This window comes from Eretmochelys imbricata, chromosome 17, assembly GCF_965152235.1.
Source record: "Eretmochelys imbricata isolate rEreImb1 chromosome 17, rEreImb1.hap1, whole genome shotgun sequence".
Lineage (NCBI taxonomy): Eukaryota > Metazoa > Chordata > Testudines > Cheloniidae > Eretmochelys > Eretmochelys imbricata.
The window spans coordinates 7,052,085-7,079,356 of NC_135588.1; the positions used below are offsets into that span (position 1 = coordinate 7,052,085).

The 27,272-nt window shown below is 39.3% G+C and overlaps 1 protein-coding gene across 3 annotated transcripts; it reads left to right on the forward strand.

Moving 5' to 3' along the window:
• Positions 1-1,917: 1,917 nt before the first annotated feature.
• GGNBP2 (gametogenetin binding protein 2) lies at positions 1,918-27,266 on the forward strand. Of its 3 annotated transcripts, none has more exons than XM_077836515.1 (14): positions 1,918-2,035; positions 3,286-3,410; positions 8,849-8,929; positions 10,455-10,708; positions 11,549-11,647; positions 17,772-17,885; positions 19,920-20,129; positions 21,263-21,437; positions 23,154-23,348; positions 24,276-24,426; positions 24,644-24,769; positions 24,863-25,014; positions 25,621-25,863; positions 26,587-27,266. In XM_077836515.1, the coding sequence occupies exons 2-14, from the start codon at positions 3,318-3,320 to the stop codon at positions 26,788-26,790; spliced, it is 2,097 nt and encodes a 698-aa protein (XP_077692641.1). In that variant the 5' UTR covers positions 1,918-2,035; positions 3,286-3,317; the 3' UTR covers positions 26,791-27,266. The 3 variants fall into 3 exon arrangements, with proteins under 3 accessions (XP_077692641.1, XP_077692640.1, XP_077692642.1); XM_077836514.1 differs by lacking the exon at positions 1,918-2,035 and adding an exon at positions 2,135-2,220; XM_077836516.1 differs by lacking the exon at positions 1,918-2,035 and adding an exon at positions 2,135-2,220 and having other exon boundaries at positions 19,920-20,123.
• The last annotated feature ends 6 nt before the right edge of the window (positions 27,267-27,272 follow it).

Genomic DNA, 27,272 nt, shown 5'->3' on the forward strand with positions numbered 1-27,272 from the left:
AAGCAGAGTTCTTTGATTAACAAAGCTTTTCACGTTAACTCCTGTGTGATGATTTGAGAAGCTAGCACAATATGAACAAGACATTAAATCATTTTTTTGCTTATCACTTTCTAATGAGAAATTAAGTGAGTTTCCGGTCTACAGTACCAAGACCCTGCTGGAGAATTTAGGCTAGAGTACATGGGGCCTTGATAATGATGGTAGGAGAATCTGAGATTGCATTTTGATGTTTGTACACATTTTAGCCGTGGTTTCGGAAATGGTTCTGAACAAGTTTTCTCCTGCCTACACATGCACTCTAATCATGTTCAGCAACAGCTATTGTAGTATCTGTTAGCAGCAACAGCCACTTTTCGTGATGTACACAAGGCTGGAGAAGTTACCTAATTTGTCCCAGATGACACTGAAAATAGGTGCCAGGTGGGAATTAAACCTAGTTCTTATTTTAACCCCATCCCACACTCCCATTTCCCCCTCTACCTTTATCAGCAGTCACATAAAATGCAGGGGATTTCCTTTTTAACCCCCAACTTTTTCTCCTTCCCTTACTAGCTTTCTAATTTCTCTTTCACCTTACCCTCTTCCTCTTTATATGCCCTAGGAGGGAGGGTACCAGGACTCAAGCAATTTTTTTACTTTCATAACTGATGCTGCAAGCCCAGAGCTGCAGAGCTATCTTCTTTGGGTGGAGCTCATTAACCTGGCCTCATCTGTCTTCTTTCAAGGGTTGGGGACGTGTGTGTATTTCTGGGAGGCAGCCCTTCCTTTCCCCTTAGGCCCAGTTTTGAGCAAGGGTGTTTTTCAATTGTGTTAGCTCAAGGCTTAGCTTAATAACCTGACTGAAAAAGCCCTGTTAATACTTGTATAATGTAGGCAAACGCAGAAGAGGGCCTGTTAGCGGGTGATAGTGTAGCCCAGTACCTCATCTAGAGCTGGGTTTTGAAGGTGTGAGCTTAGCCCATGCTAGAAAAATCTAATTCTGTATAAACAAGGCAAAGGGCATGCCTGATAGCACAGCTTCAGACATGTTAGTCTGTGTCCTCACTGGCATTAACAGAGTTTTTCAACTATGTTAAGCCAACCCGACTCAGCTAACATGACGGAAAATCCTCTCACCCTTTTTTCCCCCCTAAGGACAGGGCCTTCGAGCTGGTCTACACATAAGTTTTACTGGCATAGCTATGTTGGTCAAAGAGGGCGTGATTATTTTTTTTTACCAACATAACTATGACCACAAACGCCCTAGCGTGGACACAGTTAAACCAGCATAACTGCTATAGCCAGAGGAACTCCATAAACGACGCCCGTGAAAGGATTTTAATACCCATATAACTGTGGCCAACACTGGAGCATTTTGCTAGTAGTTTTATTGGCATAACCAAACCCTCCAAGTCAGGGGTGTCTCTGGGAGGTGCCTTGGACTATGTTCCCACAGAGGGTGGATAAGTAGCTGACTCTCCATAAGGCCCCCCTCACGGGGTGTGTACCCCTCTTCAGACCGGGGGCTCCAGGTCCCCTCAGAGGAGGGTGCCCCCCACCCTCTCTCTCTCTCTCTTCCCAGAGGGTCTCCCCCCGTGAGGGAGGTGCCCCCCTTACCCGCACAGCGGGGAGCGCGTTTCCTCAGCCAGCGCCTCAGGGCAGACGGGAGGGGCGGACCCATCCCGCCTCGCCGGCGCTGCCCCGGCGCCTCTCCATGACCCGGTTCAGCGGGCACTATCCCCAATACCCCCGTCCCTGAGAGCGGAGCACTGACGCCCCGCCGGACTATTTCCCGAGGCGGCGGAGGGAGCCGGGCGCTGGGCCCCCGCGGCTATTTGTGACACCTCCGAGGCTTCCCACTCCCCCGGTGAAGGCCGAACCCAGCTCGGAGGCCTGAGGAGAAGGCGGTGGCGGGAGGTAAAGGTCGGCAGGGCTGGGGGCGCGGCCTGGGCGGGTCACTCGCTCCGCCGCCCGGGAGCAGGAAGAGCCTGGGAGCCGAGTGGGTAACAGGGCCGGGGTCTCCTTTCAGCGGCCTAGGCCCGGGTGACTCCGGCGGGTGAGGCTCTCCTTCGGCGAGGGCGCAGGGCCGGGCGGGGGGATGGTGGTGGGGGGCGGTTGGGCCGCGGTCTCTCGCGAGAGGTAGGCGGGGCCGGGGTGGCGCTGAGGAGACGCGGTAGCTGGGGCCCGGGCCGTCCGCTGGCTTGTCACAGCGCCTGAGGCTGCGGACTCGCTCGGGAGCCGGTAAAGGCCGCCGCGGGGCGAGCGGGGCGGCCTGACAGGCCCCGCAGAGGGTGACGGGGGCGGCCGGACAGGGGAGGCGGGCGCAAGGGGGCCGGGGAAGGCCCGACGGGAGGGGAGGGCCCCTCTGTCGGGATCCCTGCCCGCCGGCTGGCTCCGGGCTGAGCGGCCCCGGTCGGCGCCCAGGCCGGGGAGTTGCCTGAGCTGGTGGGTCGGACGCGTGGGCCGCAGGCAGCCTCTGGTTCCTCGGCGTGCCCAGGAAGCGGCGGGGGCAGGGCGCTACTGGGCCCCGGGGCGGCGACGCTTTGCTCTGAGCTGGCGGGGGCCGGGTCTCTGCTGGGGGGCCGCGAAGGGAGCGGGCCCCCTCTTTCCTCCTCCCGAGGCGGGCGGCGGCGCCCTCGGAAGAAGGGGCCCCGTCCGGGAGCGGGGGGGCCGGGCTCGGGAGAGAGGAACCTCTTCTCCGCTCCTTACATAACCGCCGTGCCGGGAAGCGCCCGGGTGCTGCACGGGGCTGAGCCCCACGAAGGGATGGGCGGATCCTCCCGGCCCCCCTCTGTGTGTGTGTGTCAAGGCTTCAAGGTAAAGGCCTCTTGACAGCCCGGGCGGATTCTTCTTCTCCCCCCTCCCCCCGGTCGTAGTGATCCCACAGGAAGGGGGTTGAGTCCTAGTAAGCGCTTGATAGGCCTGGGCAGACTTTCCGTGATCTGCCACAGTGCCTCCCCGTGGTTTGGTGACACCCCAATAGAGGGTCAAGGTTTGACTCCTCCCACGTCCCGCTGTCTCCTCCCACATGCTGTGTCGCATTTCCCAGTCTTTACACCTTACGTCCCATCTCTTATCCGTCTGAGTTTCTTCCAGACCCAGAAACAGTGACCTGAGTACAGAAAATGGGTGTGGGCTGGGCGGAGGGGGTCTTTTGCATTGGTGCCTGGAAAGATGAGATTTTTAATGTACACCCTAGTGTGTTGAATCAGGCGATCTGTTGAAGTGGACTCATTTCCCTGCTGGTGAAAGTGTTTTGTAGAACCAGTGCTCTTATTTACCTCTCCGGGGCTTGGCTGTTTGCAGGCTGAAGCTAGGAGGAAGCAGCAACAGCAGAGATGGCGCGGCTGGCTGCAGTTTGCAGAGACGGGGAAGAGGAATTTCCCTTCGAAAAGAGGCAGATCCCCCTCTACATAGATGACACCCTTACAGTGAGTGTCTGTTGTACAAGTGACACCTAATCTCTATGTATCTAGCTGAGCACCTAGCAGTTACAACATAAACAGACGATATGTTGCAATTCCTAGGCGAGGCCTTTCTCTTTAGACATGCCTCTTAGGCTCCTCCTTTGAGTTCTCTCAATGCGATAATCTTTGGGAATTGATAACGCTTAACGCAGCAGTGCGTTTTTCACCAGACTTCTTCAGAAAAATATAGGTGACAAAATCAGAAAATACTTTTTGCTTATTTGGGGCCCATGTATGTACAGTTTCCAAGAAGTGGTAGGCATGTGTCTGTCTACCCAAAAGTAAGGCAAAGCAATCTTTAAATAATATAGGATTAATATAATCGGTGAATCATGAAACTCAGGTAACAAACGAGGCTGGCCAAATATAAGTGACATTTTAAAATAAGTGAGAAGAGGATTAAGTGGATTGGTGATAAATTTATGTTTAAAATAAAACAATTTAGGGATGTTGATGTTGATTAGGTCCTGCATCAGAACATTGTCCTTTGTACAGTTCTCCTTGAATTGCTTGATGGTTTGGTTGTCCTGTTTCTCATTGCACTCTTCTAATGTTCAAAATCTACAGTCGTGTGATTTTTTTTCTTCTTCTCCCCTCTTCCTTATCTGGTGAATGTGGTAAAATTAACTGAGTGTAATGTGGGGGGCTTTGGTTTGGGATCCTCTTGGGTGTTTCACTGGAAGGTGCAAGAAAGCCCATCATTAAAAACTGTGGCACAACGTGCCTATAGAGGAAGTGTCTTAGTAACCCTAGGTGGTTAGTATTTGCCTTATCCCTGAAGCATGAAACTTTATCCCTAATTTTATTTTTATCCAATCTAATGGAACTGTGGATAGTCTCATCCATATTAATGTCCTCTTTATTAATCCTATTAAGTTGTTGGCCTTGATCTATCTGGTGACAATGGGTGATATATGTTTATTTTAGAGTAACAGCCGTGTTAGTCTGTATTCGCAAAAAGAAAAGGAGTACTTGTGGCACCTTAGAGACTAACCAATTTATTTGAACATAAGCTTTCGTGAGCTACAGCTCACTTCATCGGATGCATATTGTGGAAAGTGTAAAGATCTTCTACACTTTCCACAGTATGCATCCGATGAAGTGAGCTGTAGCTCACGAAAGCTTATGCTCAAATAAATTGGTTAGTCTCTAAGGTGCCACAAGTACTCCTTTTCTTTATATGTTTATTATGCATTGTATAAAAAGTTTCCTTTTATCTGTGTTAAATTCCTGTTTTTCTATTTTGGTGATTATCCTGGCTTGTATTATGAGACGATGAATAGGAGTGCCTGATGTGCTGTATTTTAGCTGTTAAGTATTTTGTATACGCATTTCTCCTCTCTGAACTAAATAGTTCAGTCTCTTCATATGGAAGGATATTCCTGCTTCTAAGCATTTGTTACCTCTCTAGACCTCTTGTATTTCTCCTGTGTCTTTTGAAGTATGACTAAAATGAAATACAGACCAGGGAAGTCTTGCTGTTCTGCCTAAGTCACAATTTGGGTAATTTAAATTTTGCTTACCTAAAATTCCTTCTTATTTTAGTGGGCTGAAATATTTTTCTCTTCCTGTCTTAAATGGTTAGTGTTGTTCAGTGCCATCAGACTGTCATTGTGCTTTTAAACAAGAGGTAGGCTACAGTTGTGACTGAAGAGGTTCCTGTGTATAGCGCTAAGTTGTTTTGTGATCCCTTTAGATGAAAGGTATTTGTATAAGTACCGTCATTCTCATTATATAGAGACATTACTATTGGTTCAGTCTCATTCTGTTACCACTATGGAGTCACAAAAAAATTTCACGTTTCTACATATGCTGGAAGCTCCTCTTTAACAGGTATGGGAATAGTAATTGGGTGGTCTCCTTGGGGTTTTTTTTTGTTTTGTTTGCCCTAGGTCTTAAGTATCTATAATACTTTTTCAGATACTTAAGAAAAAGCAGTGCATGTTCTGCAGTTGTCTGCAAAGCTTAGCTCTAGTGCTTTAACTCTTAAATTAAAAAAAAAGTATCAAATGAGTGTTTGTTTGATGTGAACAGGCTGGTAGTAACCCATCTAAAACTTAATTAAAAACATAGATGATTGAGAAGGTCTGCATCTGTGTAAGTCATTATGCAAACTTAAACTCTAACTGAAATTTAGAAACAAAACATCAAAGTGACCCGAAATTGGTAAATGTGTGTTTGAACTAAAATGTGGTAGAAACTTCCTGCATCATCTAGGAATAATGATAAAGTGGCATAGACATTGCACAGATGCAGTATCATTTGCCCCTTTAAATGAACAGTGCGCTAGCTTTTGTGTCCTGTCTTCTCATAAAGAGAAATTGCTGAAAGATTAAAATAATTTACCTTTTCAGTTTATGAAAATAACATACTCTATATGATTTGTAGAGGGGATGGGTTTGATTTGGTACTGTGGGGACTTCCTCTTCCATTTCAGTACCTCAGGAACTGACTGGTTGCTGTTGCTCCTGTCCGTAGAACTTCATCCAAAAGCTTGATCTTTGACAGTTTCACTGTACTGTTCAGGAGCCTTGGAGGGCATTCTCTGATGTTGGGGTGGAAGACAGAAATTACTTATTGGCCTTTCTTCACTAATAGCAGCAGATCGTTCTGGTACATAGCACATTCCCAGTTGGAGTATGACATCAACACTGACAAAGATCGTCAGTTTCAGGCAGCTGGTGGAAATTGCTATGTGCAGCATGATTGCATACCATATGTGGCATTAACTGGCAGAGAATATATGGGTGCAGGGAACAATTATTTATATTCCAGTAGCACCTACAGGCCTGAACCAGATTAGCCCATTGTGTCAGGCACTATACAAACATAGTAAATGTAGGAAACCACAAACCTGCACCAAAAATGACATGCTGTTGCTTGCAAAGTGTTATGGACCACAGAGGCATGTAAAGTGGGACCAAAGGAGGGGCAAAAAAGAAGTAGAAACCATAAATGGCACAGGGTAGTAAAACAGAATCCTCTAAAGAATAGAATGAAGCATTCATGTCTAATGGGACAAAGGTGCTTTCAAGGCTGGGAGAATAGATATTATCATTCAAGTAAACGTCTTTCTAGCTGAAAGAGTAGTATTGGCTGGCTCTAAAGGGAGATGCATCAGAGCTCTGGAGTTGGTTTCAGTGTTGTGGGGGAAGCAGAAGCACAATGAGGATTTCAGAAGATTGCGCCCCTCTTCTCTAGCCAATTAACAAGGCAAAGGAGTTGGTGAAAAGGAAAATGGAAGCAAACTACTTCATTTTTAGAGTTGACATGTTAGTTCAGCTACTAGTCCAATTTAAAGGGACAGTAACAACAGACTTCTGTTAAATTACAGGGGTTTTTTCCCCCACACGTTAGCTCACTGAAACTGAATTTTAAAAATAAATTTGACTTCTCTGCATTTCTCTGTTGGAAAATGAAAATCGGTTAAGCAAACTTCACTTTTTTTTTTAGTCAGTCTTTCTTTGCCTCTCCATGGTGCAATTTAAAATGTAAACGCTGAAGCAGGTTTCTTGTTTAAAACAAGGATGTTTCTATCCAATGGAAACAATTTTTTAAATAAAAATCTAAGTTTGGGACTGAATTTGAACTGGTGTGGGCCCTGATTCCATAAAGAGCTCTGTGCAGGCTGATCCTTACTTACTTTAGTGGGGCTCTGTGAAGACTCAATGATCCATGCACCTGGAGCCAGGTGTAGCATCAGGGCTTCAGTTCTTTCAGTAGTTATAGTCAGCTGGGTTGGAATGTTCTCTACAAGGTTGTTAAATGAAATTAAAGGTAATAAGAGGAAGAAATTTAGCTATAGTTATTTGGTAAGCTACTAGAGTAAGAGTGGCATTGTAATATGTTACATTTTTTAAGTAAATAGTGTTTAAATTAAAGGTACACAAAACTTGGACTGTCTGCAAAAGATTAACAGGTTAGTTTTCTGCATCTCCTCTGTTATCTGTTATACACATTGGAGGAACTGTGAAGAGACGCATCTTAATTGTACCTTTGAAGGAGTCCAGTTCTGTATGTCTTGTGGAATGGGATGAAGGCAGGGAATAGCAATTTGAATACTAAAGGAAGAGACTTGTGTTCTCTTAACTGCAGCTGGTAAAATGTTTTTTTTATTGTTCCAGACAAAATATTTATGCACCCTTGTTAAAATGGTAGAACAGAATTGCCTGTTGAAACTCCCGATCCATGATGTGATACTGAAATTTAAAATAATACTAACTGGATTGAGGGAACTTGCACTTTGTAAACAAGAAAATATTTTGCTGGGTTTTTGGGTGCAAAATAGATTTTAGTGCTTTTCATTATTTAAACAGTTGTGTTGTTTGACTCTCCGTTAGCAAATGGCACCATAAGTGAATACCAAATCACCTTATTTTTCCATCTTTTGGCTTCCATGGTGCATGATAAGTAATTAGGCAAGAAATAGTATGAAATATTGTACCAATTATCACATAGCTCTGTGGATTTAACATCTTGCTTTGAACCACTTGAGAATTGCACCTACAGTCATCCAAAGCAATGTAAATGCCTTTGGAATACCTTGTTAAATTAATATTTTCTTAAAATTGATACTTTGCAAGAATAGACTGTGAAGTGATTAAACTGTAGTACACATGTTTCCATAACTACTTTTTTTTTCTGTAGTTGAACTATTGGATCACTTTATATAATGCCTTGCAATAATGTGTGGTGGGTTTTCTTGTTTGTTTTTAATTGAAGCACTTCTTCAAATATTGTAGATCAGGGTTCTGAACCTTTTTCTTTCCGAGGCGCCCCCTCCCACCCCACCAACATGCTATAAAAACTTCACAGCCCACCTGTGCCACAGCTACTGGTTTTCTGCATATAAAAGTCAGAATTGGTGTTAGCAGGTAGCAAGCAGGGCAGTTTCCTGGGGGTCCTCACAAAACTGTTTGGCTTTAGCTTCAGATGGCGGGGCTCAGGGCCCTGGACTTCCACCCCATGTGGTGGGGCTTCAGCTTTCTGCCCGGGGCCCCAGCATGTCTAACACTGACCCTGCTTGGTGGACCCCCTGAAACCTGCTTGCGGCTCCCCAGACCCTGGTTGAGAACCACTTTTGTAGATCATATTAGTAACATCAATATTGCTGTCTAACCTAATGATTGTTGCCACTTCCTAAAGAAATGTTTTAGAAAAGCACATGTTCTAAAGTGTCTTCTAAAACAGCAAGACAAAGTTGAATGCTTTGCTGACCATTCTGATACCTCTGTATGGAGTACTCTTACATTTAAAGTTTCCATTATTGTAATGTGAGAAGAATGAGGGGATTCAACAGGCAACTGTACATGGATTTTTTTTTTTTAAAGGAAGTAGAATAAAGTCAGGTCTGGATTATGTTTGAATTTTTGTGTTCTGAGAGGTTATTCTTTCTTGTTTAGATGGTGATGGAATTTCCCGATAATGTGCTAAACCTTGATGGACATCAGAATAATGGTGCACAATTAAAGCAGTTCATTCAGGTAAGACACAATCCTTAACTTCCAGTCAGTTTGAAAAATCCATTTGCCAGATTTTACTTTCTCTGGTTACTTGCTTTATGGTATGTACTTCTTCAAAGCTGTATCAGTCACCATGTTGATAAAGTACATTGGTAGCTTGATGTGCAGTGAAATGTGTCTTAGGCACTAGCACCAAAAGACACTGGATACATTACGCTTTTGTCCCATTGCAATTGCTGCTCCTTTATTTACACTCTCTTCTTTCCGAAGATGAAATACCCCCCATGTTATTTAAAACAGAAATTTTAGCAAAGTGATATCTGGTTGTCAGTGTGTATTTGTGTATTATACTTTACAGAAACTGTGATTCCTAATTCTATTTTAATCCATTATTTGGTTTCAGGATGCTGCTAATCTGTTTATTCTATTATAAATAAATTTGTCACTTCTGAACATAAGGTGCCTGCATCTACTTCCAAGGCAGGGGTGAATGCACTAATTTATAGTATGGTTAACAGTGGGATTCTAAAAAAGCAAATTTGTGGTTCTTACAATTTTTGGTGTGGAAAACTGTATGTTAATGAAGTTGGCTTTTTGGGGTGAGGGGGATATCCTGTCTCTCCCTCTTTATTCTACCACCTTTAGGCTGGGGTTGTCAGCAGTAGACAAAGTAGCTTCTTTCAATATTGTACTTTAGTTTAAACTGTGGTATTTCTGACACAGATGCTGCATGTAAAGCATTGCTATGCAGGATAATTGCACTGTTTCTTCTGCTGTTAGTCAAGTATTAAGTAGAATTGCGGCATAGCATCATCACTGCTACACTGTTGCTTTATTTATCTCTGACATTTTGGTAATATTTTTATGTTGGTATTCCTTTAAAGACTTCTATCTGCATTTTTTACATTTGTTTCAAGTAACAATAGAAGACTAGTAACATATATTTTTTTTAAAATGCTTTCCCTCATTCATACCCCCAACTTGTGCTTTGATATCTGTTTGTATGGTCAGTTTCACTGACCACAGGGAAGAGAGAAACATGCTGTGTTGGTTTTTTTTTGTTTTTTTTTCTTAAACAGGTGTTCAGGCTCCTGGAACTATAGAAATGTAATTGAAAGTTGAGGGGCTCTTTATTGTTATAGGTGTTAAAATCAAAGTTTGAAAGTTGTATCCCACATTTAGTAAATGATGATGATTAAGCAAAATGTTTGTTTCCAAGAAATGGTACACACTCTTCTTTTAAGTTATTAATTTTTTAATATGAAATTGCATGTAGCTTTCAAGAAAAAATCCTTAGGTGTGGCCTGAATTCTTAATAGGAGGACTTCAAATCTCACTCTCCTCCTCCCCCCCCCCACCCCCCCAAAAAAAAATGATATTTAACTTGACGGAGTGAGCTGGTGACCTGAAATTTTGGGGCTGCAGACAGTATCCACTAAGGAATTTTGAAAGGAAACCTCTGTGAAAGTCTAGAATTCTATAATAAACAACTTAAAAATCAACCCTTTAGAAATCTTAATTCATTGCATCTCTCTCCATCTCTCAGCGACATAGTATGCTTAAACAGCAGGATCTAAATATTGCCATGATGGTGACATCGCGTGAAGTCTTGAGTGCACTTTCTCAGCTTGTCCCATGTGTTGGCTGTCGTCGTAGTGTGGAACGTCTGTTTTCCCAGCTCGTTGAGTCTGGAAATCCAGCACTTGAGCCCCTTACGGTAGGGCCAAAGGGGGTCCTTTCTGTAACTCGAAGCTGTATGACTGATGCAAAGAAGCTTTATACTCTATTTTATGTGCATGGGTAAGTATAACTTCTTATTGATGTATCAAAATGCAGTCACTCGGCTTATTCTTTCCATGCCCCTTTCTGAAAGAAATAAGCTAACTTCTGCATGTATGTTTTGCTTAGTTTTCTTGTTGCAGATATGAACGTATTATTGGCATTGTGATCAGATGCTAATTAACTCAAAAGCAAAGCTGAACTGGAAATTGTGTGATCTGTTAAACTATTAAAGTTTAAACTAGCTAATCTTTCAGATGACAAGTTGAATTTGTTGCTTTTTCCAGTTGCGAAAAGGATTCAGAATTAGTATTAAGATTCTTAGCCAATGGCTTCCAAGTGGCCATATGTGACTTTCGTTGGCATGTCTAGAGGAAGGATGCTTGCAATAGAACAGGATTTTCCTTTTTCTCTAGATTGTAAACATTAAAACAAATGATATTTTCTTACCATTTTATACTACAGTAAGTTTGCGCGTGGGGTGAGAGGAAGGAATGCTTTAGTGTAGGAAAGGTTGGACTTAGTAGGCACAGAAGAGACTTTGTTTTCTATCGATAAAGGCATAAATGTGTCTGGATGGCATATTGGACTGTGATTCGTATTGCTTGCTAGAATGGTTGGTTGGGAAAATGCCTACTGCCCTCCCCTCCTTTACCTGAAACGTTTTATAGGCAAAGGCAATAATGAAAGCAGGAAAAAGAAAAGCTTAGAGTTAATAAAAGAGTGGCACAGTATTTGTATCTCTGATAGTGTCTGTAACAGGCTGTCTTCATTTAATGTTCGCTGGATAATCTTGTAAAGATTTGTTTGCAAAATTGTAACTTCAATTTTAAAACTGATTTCTGAAATGTGTCTACATAGGTCCAAATTAAATGATATGATAGATGCAATTCCAAAAAGTAAGAAGAACAAGAGATGTCAATTGCACTCCCTAGACACGCACAAGCCAAAACCTTTGGGGTAAGTTAAGAGAACTTGGATACTACGTCACTAAAGTATATTGTGTACATTTAAAATCTAAAAATGTTCAAAGAACAGAATTATAGATGAGTATTTCCACAATTTGTTGTTATGAAGAGATAGTGAAAATTCTGTAGGTTTATCTGATTTTTTGTAGGCAGAGAGTTGGAGGGCCAGCAATATACAGTATGGAACTGCATGCATAGGTCCAAAACCCTTTTAGCAGCCTCGCAAAAGCAAAATTTTATAGCTATAAAACTGTTTTGAAGGTCGTATTCCACTGCTGTAACTTCATGTCTGTGAACTTTGAGAGTAGAAATCTTCACCAGAAAAATCTGATTTGAAGACTTTGAATGGCCCCATCTACATTGGCTTTCAAACCATATTTTAAAAAGTGCATATATATATTTTAAACATGTATAGCATTGTGGATGGAGCTAAACTAGTGTGCAGCTGTTCTTAAATATGGTTGGAAAGCCAGCACAGATGAACACTTGCAGAGAATAGAGCAAAGTCTGTCTTTCACTTAAACAGTGGAAACTTATAGCTCTCTCACACTATTACTGTTATTTTTACAAGCCAATTTACTGTTCGGTCTGCTGTCAAACTGAAACAATTGTACAGTAGTGTGAACCTCATTATGTTAGCTCAATGTTAATTTGAAACCCAGATATGTTCACTTATCCAGTCCACTTAACCACTACTGAAAAATCCAACCAATGCATGTACATCTTAAATGTAGTGATATTTTTATATTGTTAGCTTGAAACAATATTTCATAATGGGTATAGTCAACATTTTTTAATTTGACAATTCTTTGCTGATTTTGGAATGGGGGGGTGTCACTTTTTTGTTATCTTCACAAAAAATTGCATAATTATGAAAATTGTGAAGAAAATCCCCTCTTTTTTACCAGGTCTTTCCTAGGAATAGCGCCATAAACTCTTTGAAGCCGGGACTGTCATTATCTTATATTCGTAAAGGTTTACATAATGGGGTCCCAGACTTATTGGAATCTATGCATTACTATAATTTAAATGTTAAATAAGTCTTTATATACGCAAATAGCTAACTGTTGTACAGAACATTCCAATAATTGTTTTCTACTGTCCTGCAAATCTGAGCTAAAGAAGTGTTTGTTTATATTGCTGTCAGCTAGTGTGTTGGACTCCTGTGATAGTTTTTTTTATGGATTATAATGCTTGTTTAAAGCAATAGTCAGTTTGGTTCAATAAGCTCAGTATTTTAGGGCAAGACTACTTGCCACAAAATATAAAAGTTGAAAATCTGGGAGTAGCAACATGCAGGATCGCGATCTAGGGTGACCAGATGAGATGGACAAAATATCGGGACACATGGGGGAAGCAAAAAAAAAAAAAAAAAGGCGGCCAGAGCCGAGCTGCTGAAGCAGAAAAAACCCCAAAAACGCCAGAGCAGCCAAAGCTGCAATATCGGGACAAATTTTTTATCGGGATGTCTGGTCACCCTATCGCAATCATATCAATTTGGGGATAGCAACATGCAGAATAAGTCGTATCTACTTCCCCATGTCCAATCCTGTGGGTATTTCAGGTGGGATGTGGAGTTATTGCAGTTTTCTACTGCCTCCATCCTAACAAATATGATGTCAGTATCAAATGAACGAAGACAAACTGTTCTGAGTGGCTCATTCTGTTGTCACAGTTCCTCTGCCCAGGTAGCTGTTCTCATATCAACTTGAAATATTTTCTCTCTAACGTGACCACTGAATCTTCTTCTTAATAAACAATTAGGCCTAACTTAGTCCCCAAGCCCTTGGTCAGAGCTCTGATGTGTATGTTAATGCATATTAGTAGCCCTGATTCTCTTAATGTAGTCTACTGAATTGCTAATTGTTTTTTTATCACGGTTGTTTGCTTTATGTGGCTGGATTTTTTTGACCCCGTGGAAAGAATTGAGGGGGGCGTGGAAACAAATAAAACCACAGTTCCTTTGGGGGTGGGGGGGGGAAATCATGATACTAACATTACAGTTGCAAACCACCATTCTGTCAGCTCTGCTTCTATGTTTTATCTCTTTCCCTTTGTCTGGTCTATTTAGATGATGATATCTTCAGCACAGCGACTGTCTTTCATGTGTGTGGGTTTTTTTTTTTTGTACAGTACCTAGCACTGCAGGGTCTCATTCTTGGTTGGCCCCTAGGCACTGCTGGTAATCAAAAGAGAATGTGTAATAAAGATAAATTAGATCAGTTTTCATGTGTTTAATTGTGCTTGTAGAAGCTTTCTGTAAGTCTTTCATACATCTGTGTGAAAGTGTGCAAGATTCATTGACTGCAGATTTTATGAATAAACATGTTTTGAATTGAATATGTAGTATGTTAGTATAAATAGACTCAAGTCTAGTTAACCATATCGTTTATTCAAAATGTGATGCCATAATATTTGACTCATTTGGACTGTGCAGAGCTTGAAGTATTAAAAATGCCTAAAATTCATTAGTTCCCTCCACCATCATAGGCGTGTACACACTTCAAAATATAGTTGGTTTTTTAACTGTAAAATTTACTAGTTGGCTGCTGCTATGACATCTTGCCATTCATGTTGTCTTTCTTGTTTCCATATTAGGTGGTGGTCTTTTGATTTTAAAAACAATTCAAGCAAATAAATAAGATATACTGAATCTCTAGTTGGGTGGGATTTACTTTGCTAAGTTGAATGGTGTAATAACAGGGACTGCAAGGGATGTAAATGTAACTAAGCCCGGGTCTACGCTACGCACTTACATTGATATAATCCCCTGAGCAACGCAGTTATACCAGCTGAACTCCCCCTGTCCACAGCACTATGTTGATAGGAAGTCTTCTCCCGTTGACATAGCTACTGTCTCTCTGGGAGATGGAGTACCTACTGTTGGCATAGGTAGCGTCTTCAAAGCGCTACCGTGGTGCAGCTGCAGTGCTGCAAGTGTAGACAAACCCTTAATTAGTAAAAGAGAAATACTTAGAAAATCTTGTGATCAAAAGTATAAGACTAAGTGAAACAAAGATCCAATATAGTCAATGCTGGAGTTGCAGAACATACAGAGTGCATATGTGTTTACAAATATGTATAGGGAGACGGAGACATTACTCCATTTTAGCTTTTCCTTCAGAAGTCCAAATGAAAGCATGAATTTATCTGATCTCTGTTGGTTTTGGAGGCAATAACTGAGGATTAGTAGGGGGCAAATAACCTAACTTTTTTCAAGACTAAACTTAAGTTCGTGGAGGGGATGCTATGATGCAGTTGCCTACAATGGCATGTCGCTCATGTGCAATTGCTATTAGTAAACAACTCTGGGGGCTAGAGATGGGATAGTAAATGGGGAGAACTTTGAGTTCCTCGAGAATTCTTTCCCAGGTGTCCGTTGTTTGGGTCTTTCCCACATGATCAAGATCTAACTGATCGCCCTATTTGAGGTCAGGAAGGAATTTTCCCTAGTTCAGACTGGCAGAGACCCTGGGTTTTTTTGTTGTGTTTTTTTTTTGTTTGTTTGATCTTCCTCTAGAGTTTGGAAGCTTGCTTGTTTGAACTAGAGTAAATGGTAGACTCTTTGTAACTTGAAGTCTAGATCATGAGTTGAAGATTTCAGTAACTCACCCAGAGGTTATGGGCCTATTACAGGAGTGGGTGGGATGAGGTTCTGGGCAATGTGCAGGAGGTCAGACTATATGATCATGATGGTCCCTTTTGGCCTTATAAAGTCTATGTAAATGTTATCCCTCATTGGAATGTATAGGAACCTTGTCAGTATCAGTTGTGCTCTGTCTTTGGCAGAGTAAACAACAACATGTCAGCGCTTGATCAGAAGTTTCAGGTTGTAGGACAAACTTTTTTTTTTTTTTTTAAAACACAAACTTGTCTTTCATTTATGATGTCCATTCTCTGAAAGACTGGGTAGGAGGAGGGAAATAAAATTGATACTGTTTTTTGTTGTGGTTTTTTGTTTTAAACTCCGTATGTCTTGAACTTGAGATAATAGTAGCTAGTCATTAGTTCCATCTCTGACTAGATTAAATATTTCAATAAAGAGAAATATAATTGGTAGTACACACTGTTTTGTGGCATAAGCAGAGGCATAGAAGCTAGAGTAATATAGTAAATCCAAGGGAATATGACAACTTTAGTCTTTTGCACGTTGATTTCTGTAAGATGAATCCTCAAAAGCCGCTTTTTCTCTAATAAATGAATATGTATCTTATTCTCAGGTTGAATCAGACCAAAGAGGATTATGAAACAGAATGGTTCATACATGAACATAATTAAAATTTTGCCTTAGCTCTCTCAACTCGCATTTTATATATATATATTTTTCTATAGTATGCAAATTGAGGCTTCCAACTCTCAGATAATGCTGTATGTAGTCAACGTGTGTAGGCAGTTTAAATTACATGGCTTGAGGTTTGCTTAAAATATACTGTTCAGTATAGTACTGCATATACTATTATATATTGCAGAAATCATCAGGTACTAGCAATATTGCTATCAACCCAACTAAATCTGCAGTTTTGAATGAAGGCAAATGTATTAATAGCTTAACTGAGGAGGTGGGATAGAATTTACGTGTGTCTCCAAGAATAAATAGTTGTGAATGATCTTCAAAGTAACTTCTGACTGATTTTATTTTTCCTTTGCAAGAAGCCTTGCCTTTAAATAAGATAATCACAGCTTTGCATTATGCATATTATATATAAGATTTAACATGGAGTTTTAATTTGTTTTCAATAACATACTAAATTTGTAGTTATAATTACAAATAGTCAACTACTGTGGTTTTTGGCTGACAAGTAGTTAGGAGCCTATAGTCATACCATCTATTGAATTGTAAAAAGCATATCATTATTGTGTTCCCTTTGGGGCTCAGAAGATAACTTAGACTCCACTTCAAGTCTTAAGGATTATTTACACTTGGAAATTTTATCAAAAGAACTGTTCTAAAATAGTTATTTTTGACAAAAGCCCCAGTGTGGACACTCTTAGGCCTGGTCTACACCTAAAACTTAGGTAGACCTAGCTGTATCTTAGGACTATGAAAAAATTCACTCCTTGTGCGACATAGGTTGTCCCACTTTGACGGAAGAATTTTTCTGTTGACATAGTTGCCGCCTCTCAACAGGGTGGATTTACTAGTGACCGAAAATCCTTTCTGTTGTCGTAGTGTGTCCACACTACAGCGGCATAGCTGCAGCTGTGCTGCTGTCGTGTTTGTGTAGTGTTGACATACCCTTATTTTGGAATAAGCATGTCCTTTTCTGATTTAGATTCGTCCTTTTCGTCCATAGGCGTATTAATGCTGGAATTTATACAGAAATAAATTTTCCAGGGTAATTGTTTCCAAATCGCTGTTTCGGTAAACTTCCAAGAGTCAGCAAGCCCTTGAGTAAAAGTGAATTGTTTGTTTCTTCTCTGCCATACAACTGCTAACTCTTTCAGCAAATGTATGCTGTTTAAGATAACTGAAATATGGTGTTTTAGCTTTGAACTTGAAGTAGTTGATGGTATTGAAGCATGTCTTAATTTCAGATTGCAAACTAAATATCAATTTGCTGTGGAAATAAAGATTGTAGATACTTTACGTGAAAAGTAGTACTTGATTTTGGGGGTGGGGGAAATGTTACCTACAACTTGTCATTGAGATCATGATTCTTGCAGAAAACAAATTTCATTTGATAGTCCTTGTCACTGATTTTATGGAAGAATAATAATTTTTCTGGGATGTGCAATGCTTTCCTGTATCTTGGAATATATAGGATTCAAACTAAATTAGCTACTGTAGGATTTTGATAGCATGTTTCAGGAAAACGTTGTAGTTTACTCTAGACGTGTTATAGCTGTAATTTTTTTTTAATACTATGCTACAGTGAAGGGAGCAATAGCACACTCAGTACAGAGAAATTAGGTGCAGATAAGAAAAATAGTGAAGACAACAGGAAGGAGAGCAAATGTAGGATCACTTTCCACTATCGACCTTTCCAGGGAGCTGCCAGGTAAAATAATTAAAGAAAAATAACACTACTGCTTTCCTCTCTCTCTCTCTTTCTCTCTCAAAAGAAACTAATGTGCAGTTTTTGTTTTTAATTGGTATGTTATGTTTCTTTCTGCAGGGGTTGTTGGATGGATGTGTGGGAACTCATGTCCCAAGAATGCAGGGATGAAGTCGTTTTAATTGATTCTAGTTGTCTTTTAGAAACATTAGAAACATATCTGCGAAAACACAGGTAAGTTAAGGGAATTAAAATGTTTTTTTACACTTTATACCTTACATACTGGGGATTCTCTCATGAAACAAAGTATATAAAGAATACAGTTTGACGTTAAAGGTCAATTGAAAAGGTCTTTGTTAAGCTCTGACAATTTTGCAAAGCTCTGCAATAGTTGATGAGACACCAAAAAACAAGATGTACTATTTGGTTGCTTGATAGTAATAATGCGTCATAGCAGGAGAAATGTAGAACCCTAAGATCAGGCCTTAGCTTACTTTTCATTTATGATTTTTAGCTAGTACAACACTGTAACTTGTATCTTAATTCTAGCTACATAGTCACTTGAGATATGAAATGGCATTCTTTTTTTTAATATATTTCCTTTCCCATTCAATAAAGATTGTGGAAGTCTTATTTGCAACTATTAAACTATCATGTGGCAGCTATGGGACCCGTTCAGCAAACTTAAGAATTGCTTTCCATTTAGAATTAACAGTCTTAATTTGGAATTACTTTTATGCTTACACTTTTAAAATAACAATGAGAACAAAACCAGTGAAAGCAAGGGTGTTCAATTAGGGTTGCTATAGCATCTAAATTATTTTTAATATTTTAAAGTTCTTAATGATCCTTTGGCACCATTATCTCTAGTGCGTAGGAAAATATAGGACAGTGTTTTTTTAATATTCTGGTCAGTGTGGCAACTGGTGAGTGTGCACTAAATCACAACTGCATATGCATGGCAGCTATCTTACCAAATTAAATTCTTTACCTTACAACAATCCAAAGGTACCAATATGTATTATGAGAAAAGAAAACCTTAAAATTCATAGGAACAGAGTGTTTGATAAAACTAATCAAACAGCTGTCTGTCACAAACAGCTTAAGTCTTTTTACAAAATTCAAAATAGCCTTTAGTTGGCAGTATGCCTAATATAATATGTTACTGGAACCTGGATAAATATTTCTATTTTCCCTCACTTGACCACATAAAAATAGGATATAAATGGGCCACTGCTTAGCAATTGAAACGTGGTTGACTTATAAAATATTGTCTCTTTCAGTAGATAAAACAATTTTTGTAGGGGGGTTAGCGGGGAAATACAACACCATACAACCCAAAGTTGACATAAGTAGGCATGCAACTTTTCAGAATTTAAAACTGAACTAGGCGCACATTGAGTTTGGACCATAGAATTTTTTCCGTAGCTGTCAGTCATTTGAATAATTAAAGCCTTGAATATCAATATTACTTCTCAAAATAGTTTTAAGCTTGGTTCTATTTTTTTAGATTTAGCACTTTTCTAAAAGTGAATAATGCACTTCACAGCTAGTTGAAAGCCCTTAGTGCACTGTTTTATGACACACTTAAGGTGAATTAGATACCTTGTATAACCACACATCTTTGTGCAGCTACTTGCACACATTTTATTTGTTTAATATGTACACTTCGCTGTAGTAAAATCTAAGGCACTAAAGTAGTTTATAATGGAAATACTGATCTTATGCAGCACATACTAGGTAAGAATGTATTCTTTGATCTCTCCCATTATTCACTGTAGTTACTTAAAACATTCTGAAGTTGCCTTACAAAGTCACTTACAATGTGCCATAGATGGAAAAATAATTTTAAAGGTACAGGAATTGTTGTGCTGGCTTGGACCAGTGATTCACCTGGTCCAATATCTTGCAGGAATCTCCATAATAGACAATATGGAATAATCTGTCCATAGGGGAAGTTTCTTCCTAATGCTAGCAGTTTGTGGTTGGTTTATGCCCTAAAGTATGAAAGGTCATATTAACAACTTCATTATATTATAAAATCTACTATATACTTTGGATATTATCAGTGTAAGTCTTTTTAACATTTTTGTTTGAAATATCTTAACTTATAGTGGTTTAGTTTAATAAATGTAATATGCACGGTTATATTCCTAAATGACACTTATAATGGTATTAAACTCTGTTCTAAATTGCTACTTCAATAAGAATACTCACTCCTACTCTTTTTTTTTTTTTTTTTTTTTTTTAAATTTTATTTTAATACAGGTTTTGCACTGACTGCAAAAATAAAGTGCTTCGGGCATACAATATTCTTATTGGTGAACTAGACTGCAGCAAAGAAAAGGGATATTGTGCTGCACTTTATGAGGGTTTGCGTTGTTGTCCACATGAACGTCATATACATGTATGCTGTGAAACAGACTTCATTGCACATCTCTTGGGTCGAGCTGAACCAGAGTTTGCAGGAGGGTATGAGTATGTAATTTGCTAGAATGGGCTATCTAGCGCTTTGCTTCTTTATTTTATTTCTGAACATATGTTGCAAGAGTGATGATTAATATTTTCTGGCTCTGCTGCATAACAGATTTTTAGATGTAACCATTTCTGTTTGATCTGTACCTTCATGATAATGTTTCAAAGCAGTGAACATTTCATTAATCTCTTGGCTCATTTAAATCTATAAGCAAAATTGTAAGAAATTGTTAAATGCCTTGAAATTAATTTGTTCACTCGTTAGGGCTGCCTTGCTTTCCCATTGAGGTGTTCAAGATATGTGAAATAGAACGGGAATCCTGAATGAAAGTTTTACTGAGTAATTTTATATATATAAAATCCATAATTTAAAGATTAATTTAGCCACTGTCCTAAAATCTTCCACTGGTAATATAGTTCTGAACTTGAATAACTTAGACTTTTCCTCACTGTTGTGTGTGTTGTGAGAAAAGCAGAAGCATGATGTTACAAATACTTGTTTTTAATAGATAATGGTTTATAAACTGGTACTGGGATACAGTTGCTTTATTGCAAGGTAGGTAATTCGTAAACTTGCATTCACCTTTTTTGAAAGATGTTATAAACATTTTGTTTCCTACTTTCTCTCTTAAAGGTGCAACTAAAATTCTCACTAGACTATAAACTTGATAGACGATGAATCCTAGAAAATCAAATGTTTAACTGTGCCCTACTGACATTCAGAATTATAACAAAGCTCTTGCAATATCCCTCCACCAGTAGAAATCATGTACTGGTGGGATAACTCCCCTCGAAAGCCATAGAATGGTAGATGCAATGCAGCCTTAAGGTGCTGTGCACAGGTGAACGTGTCATGAGAGGGATTGATGCAGCTTCAGATTTTTGTTCTGGTTCCTTGTATTTTGCGTTTGCATGCGGCACAGCAGAACTCTATACAGTCATTACTGTCATTATGCAAATGTCTCTTCAGATTGTTTTATCTTCTGTAGAAATGTTCACATTCAGCTGCCTTAAATGTACAGTAAATAGATTCTGTTGACTTTCTTAATGAAAGGAATAGTTTATTACTGTGCATATCTCTACATCAATACATTGTTCATCATAATCCAAACCAACTAAGTATAATCTTGTTCCAGACGAAGGGAAAGGCATGCTAAGACAATAGACATAGCCCAAGAAGAGGTTTTGACTTGCCTGGGTATTCATCTTTATGAAAGACTACACCGAATCTGGCAAAAGCTACGGGCTGAAGAGCAGACATGGCAGATGCTTTTTTACCTTGGTGTTGATGCTTTACGCAAGAGTTTTGAGGTAAAAATGGGTGGCTATTTTAAAGTCTTATGACTGAGCATTTAAACTAAAGGTTTTCTAAATTAACTATTAACTTACAAAAATTATCTAATTCTTCACCATTTATGATTTTCATTCTGACATGAAATGCAGCTTCGACAATGGGAAAAACACCCCATTATTTTATTTTCCAGTCCAGTGCTGCTGTACGCTGGACTCTCCACAGTGAACTAGGTCACAGGGACATGGTGAAATCTTCTCTATGCTACAGGTTTTAGCTATGCTGTAATAAGGTTACCTTATTTAGTTTTAACTATGGTGAAGAATTGGAAGGATGGGGAAGCCTTTGAATTACAAATGCTATAGCAAAATGCCTACATTCAAACAAAACTGCGTTCACTGGAAACTTCCAAGTACTTGGGGGAAGGGGATAACCTACAATACCTAAATTTAGGTCAGAACCTTATCTGAGTGTCCTTTTAACATTTACTCACTCATGATCTCATGCATCCTTCGGTGCCTTTGACACTAAAATTCCAATATTTTTATTGGAATAGTTCTGTTTTCCCCATCTTGTATATTATATGGTTTTTCTTTTTTGCTGGTTCCTTTTCATAATGACTGTTCTGTGTCCAAAATCTTTATGAACAAGTTTAAAGAAAAAGAAAAAGATGAAAATCCCCATTGGGTGAAGTTTTAACTAGATTAAGGCTCAACTTGTTCCCACCTTATAGCCTTACAAAACATTTTGTAAGAATTTTTTGTTGTTGCTATAGATGTGGCTCTGAATTACCAGTGCTTTGCATTTCCAATTCCCTAATGAGGGAGCTGCTTTAAAAACCACAGCTATGGGGGAGCCTGATTTTTAGTCATAACATGACAGGTTTTTTATTTTGCAAAACCTAAAACCTTTGTTTTCCAATATGTTAAAACACACAGTTGAAAATTAAAATCTTCCTGTGATCTTTTTCGAAGGGCTGGTCTACAAGGGTAGGATGTAAATATAAACCATTATAGTGAGACTGGTATAACTCCCCAAAGCTTGTGTTGCTTTGGAAGTGGTTTAAGCTTAACCAAGAAAAGCCACTCTTATTCCAAGATGAGTGTCCACATAGGGAGTTATGTTTTGTCAAAGTTCCCATATATGCACACCCTTATTGTGATATTCTTAACTCTAAATACATTATGGAAGATTCTGATGTGTTTTTTTTAAGGGTTTAGATTTCTCATCTTGCTGATGCTCCAGGCAGCTATACCCATGAGAATACTGCTATGTCTTTATCTGTGTTGCAATAGTACCATAATTATTTAAACAGAACATTTTTCCAAATCAATTTTCTTGCTTTACTCTTCCACTTTTCACTTTGGACAAGGAACATTCACAAATCTGTTTCACTAATGTTTGTTTTCAGGTTTTCAATGCTGCAAAGCTAAGCTTATGATGTCTTTCCACTTACGTTTCTTGAAATAATTAAATCATTTAATAAAATTTATATTGATGCATTTTTATTCATAAGTCTTCTAGGAGCATCCTTCCCAAAAATCTAAATTTGGGGCCACATTTGAATCGACATTTTTCCTTAAGCACTGGGAGTGATCGTGCTATGATTGACTCAAAGGCACTTTGAGTCAAACTACTTACCAGTATATCCTTTTTATTGCCCTTTCTGTTTTATAAATGGAGAAGCAAAAGTTTAGCTTTAACTCCTTTAAACAGGCTTTGAATTTTATTAACAGATGGCTGTGGAAAAAGTGCAGGGTATTAGTCGATTGGAACAACTCTGTGAAGAGTTTTCAGAAGAGGAAAGAGTACGAGAACTTAAACAAGAGAAGAAGCGCCAAAAACGGAAGAATAGGCGGAAAAATAAGTGTGTGTGTGAGATTCCTGCTCCCTTACAGGCAACAGAAGAGAAAGAAATAAGTCAGGAGAAGGTAAATATTGCTGATCAATTGGTTTAACAGTTTCTGTTGCTATTGATTAACTAATTTTGAGTTAACACTCTGCGTTCTCTTGTTCATCACGTTGTTGGACTCTACAGTGGTTTTTTTTTTAATTTAATTTATGTTTATTGAGGGACTAACTTTTTTTTTTTAAAGCATCTCTCTAAGGAACTTTATACTTCTTTAGAATAGTTTTGCCTTCTTGTAAAGGAATAGTTTTCAAACAAGAACTCTGATTTATGGAATTACTAAATCTAACTCTGGTTATTTGAATAGGTAATAACCTAATTTTTTTTAAAAAGATGACTTAACTAAAGAGAACATCAGGTTTTGCATGCTACTCAAAGACAAGTACCACCAATGATGGCCTTTTATGAAGAGACTAAGGGTATGCCTACGCTTTAATTAAACGCTTGCAGCTGGCTGATAATCAGCTGACTTGAGCTTGTGGGCTTGGGCTGAGGGACTGTAAAATTGCAGTGTAGATGTTTGGGCTAGTGCACAAACCCAAGCACTGGGATCCCAGCCCGAGCCCTGCAATCCTAAGTCAGCAGACATAGGCCAGCCACGGGTGTTTAATTGCAGTGTAGAGACACCATAAAGTACTCTTCCTTACAATGGCTTCAAGTTCTGTGCTGCTGAATCTAGCTATCAGTAAATGTACCTATCTTTGAACTGTTGGAACAGGGTTCTCCATGGCCACGTTCTGGGAAAGAAAGGATGTCTTATTTAAGTTTGATATTTTGCTTTTTGAAGTGATACAAGCAATATGATATTTAACAGCCTTCTCTGACCACAGTAGTTTCTCTTGTGGTAGGACTATCCTTTCTAGAGATTTAAAGAAAGCAGAAATAGACCAACGTTATCAGCTGGCCGGTTATTTCAGCACTTGCGTACCTCTCTTGGTTTTGTTTTAAGGAAAACGCAGACTTCATGGACAACAGTTGCAAAGCCTGTGGTAGTACAGAAGAGACTAGCAGTTGTGTAGAAGTAATTGTTACCAATGAAAGCACTTCATGTACCTGTCCCAGTAGTGGCACTCTTCTGGGTTCGCCTAAAATAAAGAAAGGTATGTGAAACTCATTCTGTATAAGTGGTTATTCTGAAAACATTTTAATGTAGGGTGAGGGAAGATATTTTCAGACACTCTTTCTTTTGGAAAAAATAGTTGGAAGAAGTAAGAGAATATGAATTAAAAATTTAAGAGCTTCTTGTTTGTAGATCCCTAACTAAAGAACCTATAACTTAACTGCTGTAGATTACAGTAACTTCTCATTTCATCTCAGGTTTATCTCCACATTGTAATGGTAGTGATTGCGGCTATTCATCTAGCATGGAGGGCAGTGAAACGGGATCTCGGGAGGGTTCAGATGTAGCCTGCACTGAAGGCATTTGTAACCATGACGAAAATGGTAGGTTCAGCAAGAACTTAATGTTAACATTATCTTAGTGTACAGAAAGCATAGAAGATGTGTTTGAGAGAGGAAATCAACTGTCTTTCACAGGTGATGAGTCATGTGTCCACCGCTGTGAGGATAAAGAGGAGGATGGGGATAGTTGTGTGGAATGTTGGGCTAATTCTGAAGAGAATAACACAAAAGGCAAAAACAAAAAGAAGAAAAAGAAAAGCAAAACGTTGAAGTGTGAGAACGAGCATGTAAGGACAACTGCTTGCTTTAGAATTCTAACTTAGTTATGCATGTATTGTAAAATAATTATTGCAAATTCCCTAATTTGGATTGTGGCTAATGCTGCAGGTATAAGCAAGATGGTGTGGGTTTTTCATCTCCCTCCCTCCCTCCCTCCCTCCACTTTCTCATTCAAAAAAATCTTTGAAGCAAGTATCAGATTAAGTCTTGAAAAAAGTCTCTTTATTCATCAGCTACCTATACACTTTAGGAGTGCATTTTTCCTTTATGCCCTCTCCTCTTCCTGTATACCTCAACCCTGTTCAGGTGGGACACACCTGTGATAGGCTAGTTATCTCCATGGTCCCATAATCAATAATACGTAGGTGAAGGTAGTAAACTAGCATACCAAGTGCCCATTTCCCGTCACCTGAAGTATTCAGCATTTGAACTGGCCTTCTCTACCCCCTTTCTAAATACTGCTTTGTGGAATTTGTTTTTGTGAGGAAATACTGTCCGGTGTCTCTACCAAATCGTCGTATCCCAATCGTGAAATCAATTCAATATTACAGGTTTAAAAAAGAAAAAAAAACTTCCAGTAATCCATTGTAAATTATCTTAACTCTTTGATTCAGAAGCGTGGAAGTTGTATTGTGGACCCAAGTAGCCGGGAGACCTCAGGAAATACCGTGTGCAGAGAGTTTCCCCTTGACAAGCCCCGAGACCCCCAGGCTGAAAGCTGCTGCAACTCAGAAAAAAATGGGCAGCAGCTGCCTTGGTTTGACCCCAGGAAAAAGGTGTCACGATTTGCAGAATCTACAGAACCCTCGCTTGCTCCTGACTCGGGAAAGGGCGCCAAGAGCTTAGTGGAACTCCTTGTAAGTAACCATTTGTTTGAAGGCATAGGTTTGTAGCCTGCTGCTCTGAATCTTAGGTTCTGAGGAATTCCCACTCTGTATGTGGTATGCTAAGGCTTGGTACAGGGAAGAGGTAAGTGGAGATGCACCTCATACCTTGTTCCCGGTGTTCTGTTCCCGGTGTCTGGTTGGTTGGTGTTGGTGAGACAGCCTTATGGGAGACGTCTCATTCTAATTTTTGAGTAAGTTGAGTCAGTGGAATGAATAATAGTGGCAGAATGGCAATCTTGTAATGAAGATGTGTGCACCATCTGTGCTCTTGTGGAGCATGCTAGTGCGAGCACAGATTTTCTCAGACCATTTCCCCCTTTTTTTTTCATTGATCTGCATCGCTCCTTATTTTGAAAGTTCCATATTAATGCTGTGACCTTTCACCTGAAAACAGAATAACACTCTAAAGCGAAACAGTGCTGCTGCTTAATTTTGCCAGAGTTCAATGCTGAGTAGACACCGCATGTAGCAAAGCATTGTGAATCAAACCCAGATCACTGGGCTAGCTAGTTAGGACTTATGTGTTGCCACCATGTGACAATTATTCTTTGTTCAGAGCAACTGTAAACTTTGAACAACACTGTACATAGGTATGAAACTTGAACTGGAGACGCTGTCATTTTACAAATTAGAGAATGTGCAGTGTTGGAAGAGCAATGTTCATATTTTTAACTATCTTTTTTTCCTTTGTAGGATGAATCTGAATGCACTTCTGATGAGGAAATCTTTATCTCACAAGACGAAATACAGTCATTTATGGCAAACAACAAGTCTTTTTACAGCAATAGAGAACAGTACCGACAGCATCTGAAGGAGAAATTTAATAAATACTGCCGCTTAAATGATCACAAGAGGCCCATTTGTAGTGGTTGGTTGACAACGGCTGGAGCGAACTAAATACAATAAAATAGCTCTCTTTCATTGAAATCCTCAAGATGACTACTGCGCCTTCTCTTTCAAAACCTTAATTTAGTGACTTATGGCAAAATTTTATCTTAAAATCAATGTGATCCTTTTTTTTCTTTTTTTTCTTTTTCTTTCTTTTTTTTTTTTTTTTTTGGTGGGGAGATTGGTGGAGGTGATTTTGTTAATTTTGATCTTTCTTCAGGCTTGTTTCTTTAGTTGAGTAGCTGTGCAAGCCTCTCATAATTTATGCCATCTCTTTTCATTACATGTTTCTCTTACTGTGAGACTTACAAAAAGCAACCTAGTGGCAAAGTAATGTTGTACCTATAATTCTGTACAGAATGACAATGAGCTGAATATAAGATTTTACAAATAGACATCCATTTGCAAAATGTTTTGGATGTAATATGTTAAAGCGCAATGTGCAAAATTTAAATAAAGAATATTTATTAATATGCATAGTAAAAGTTGGT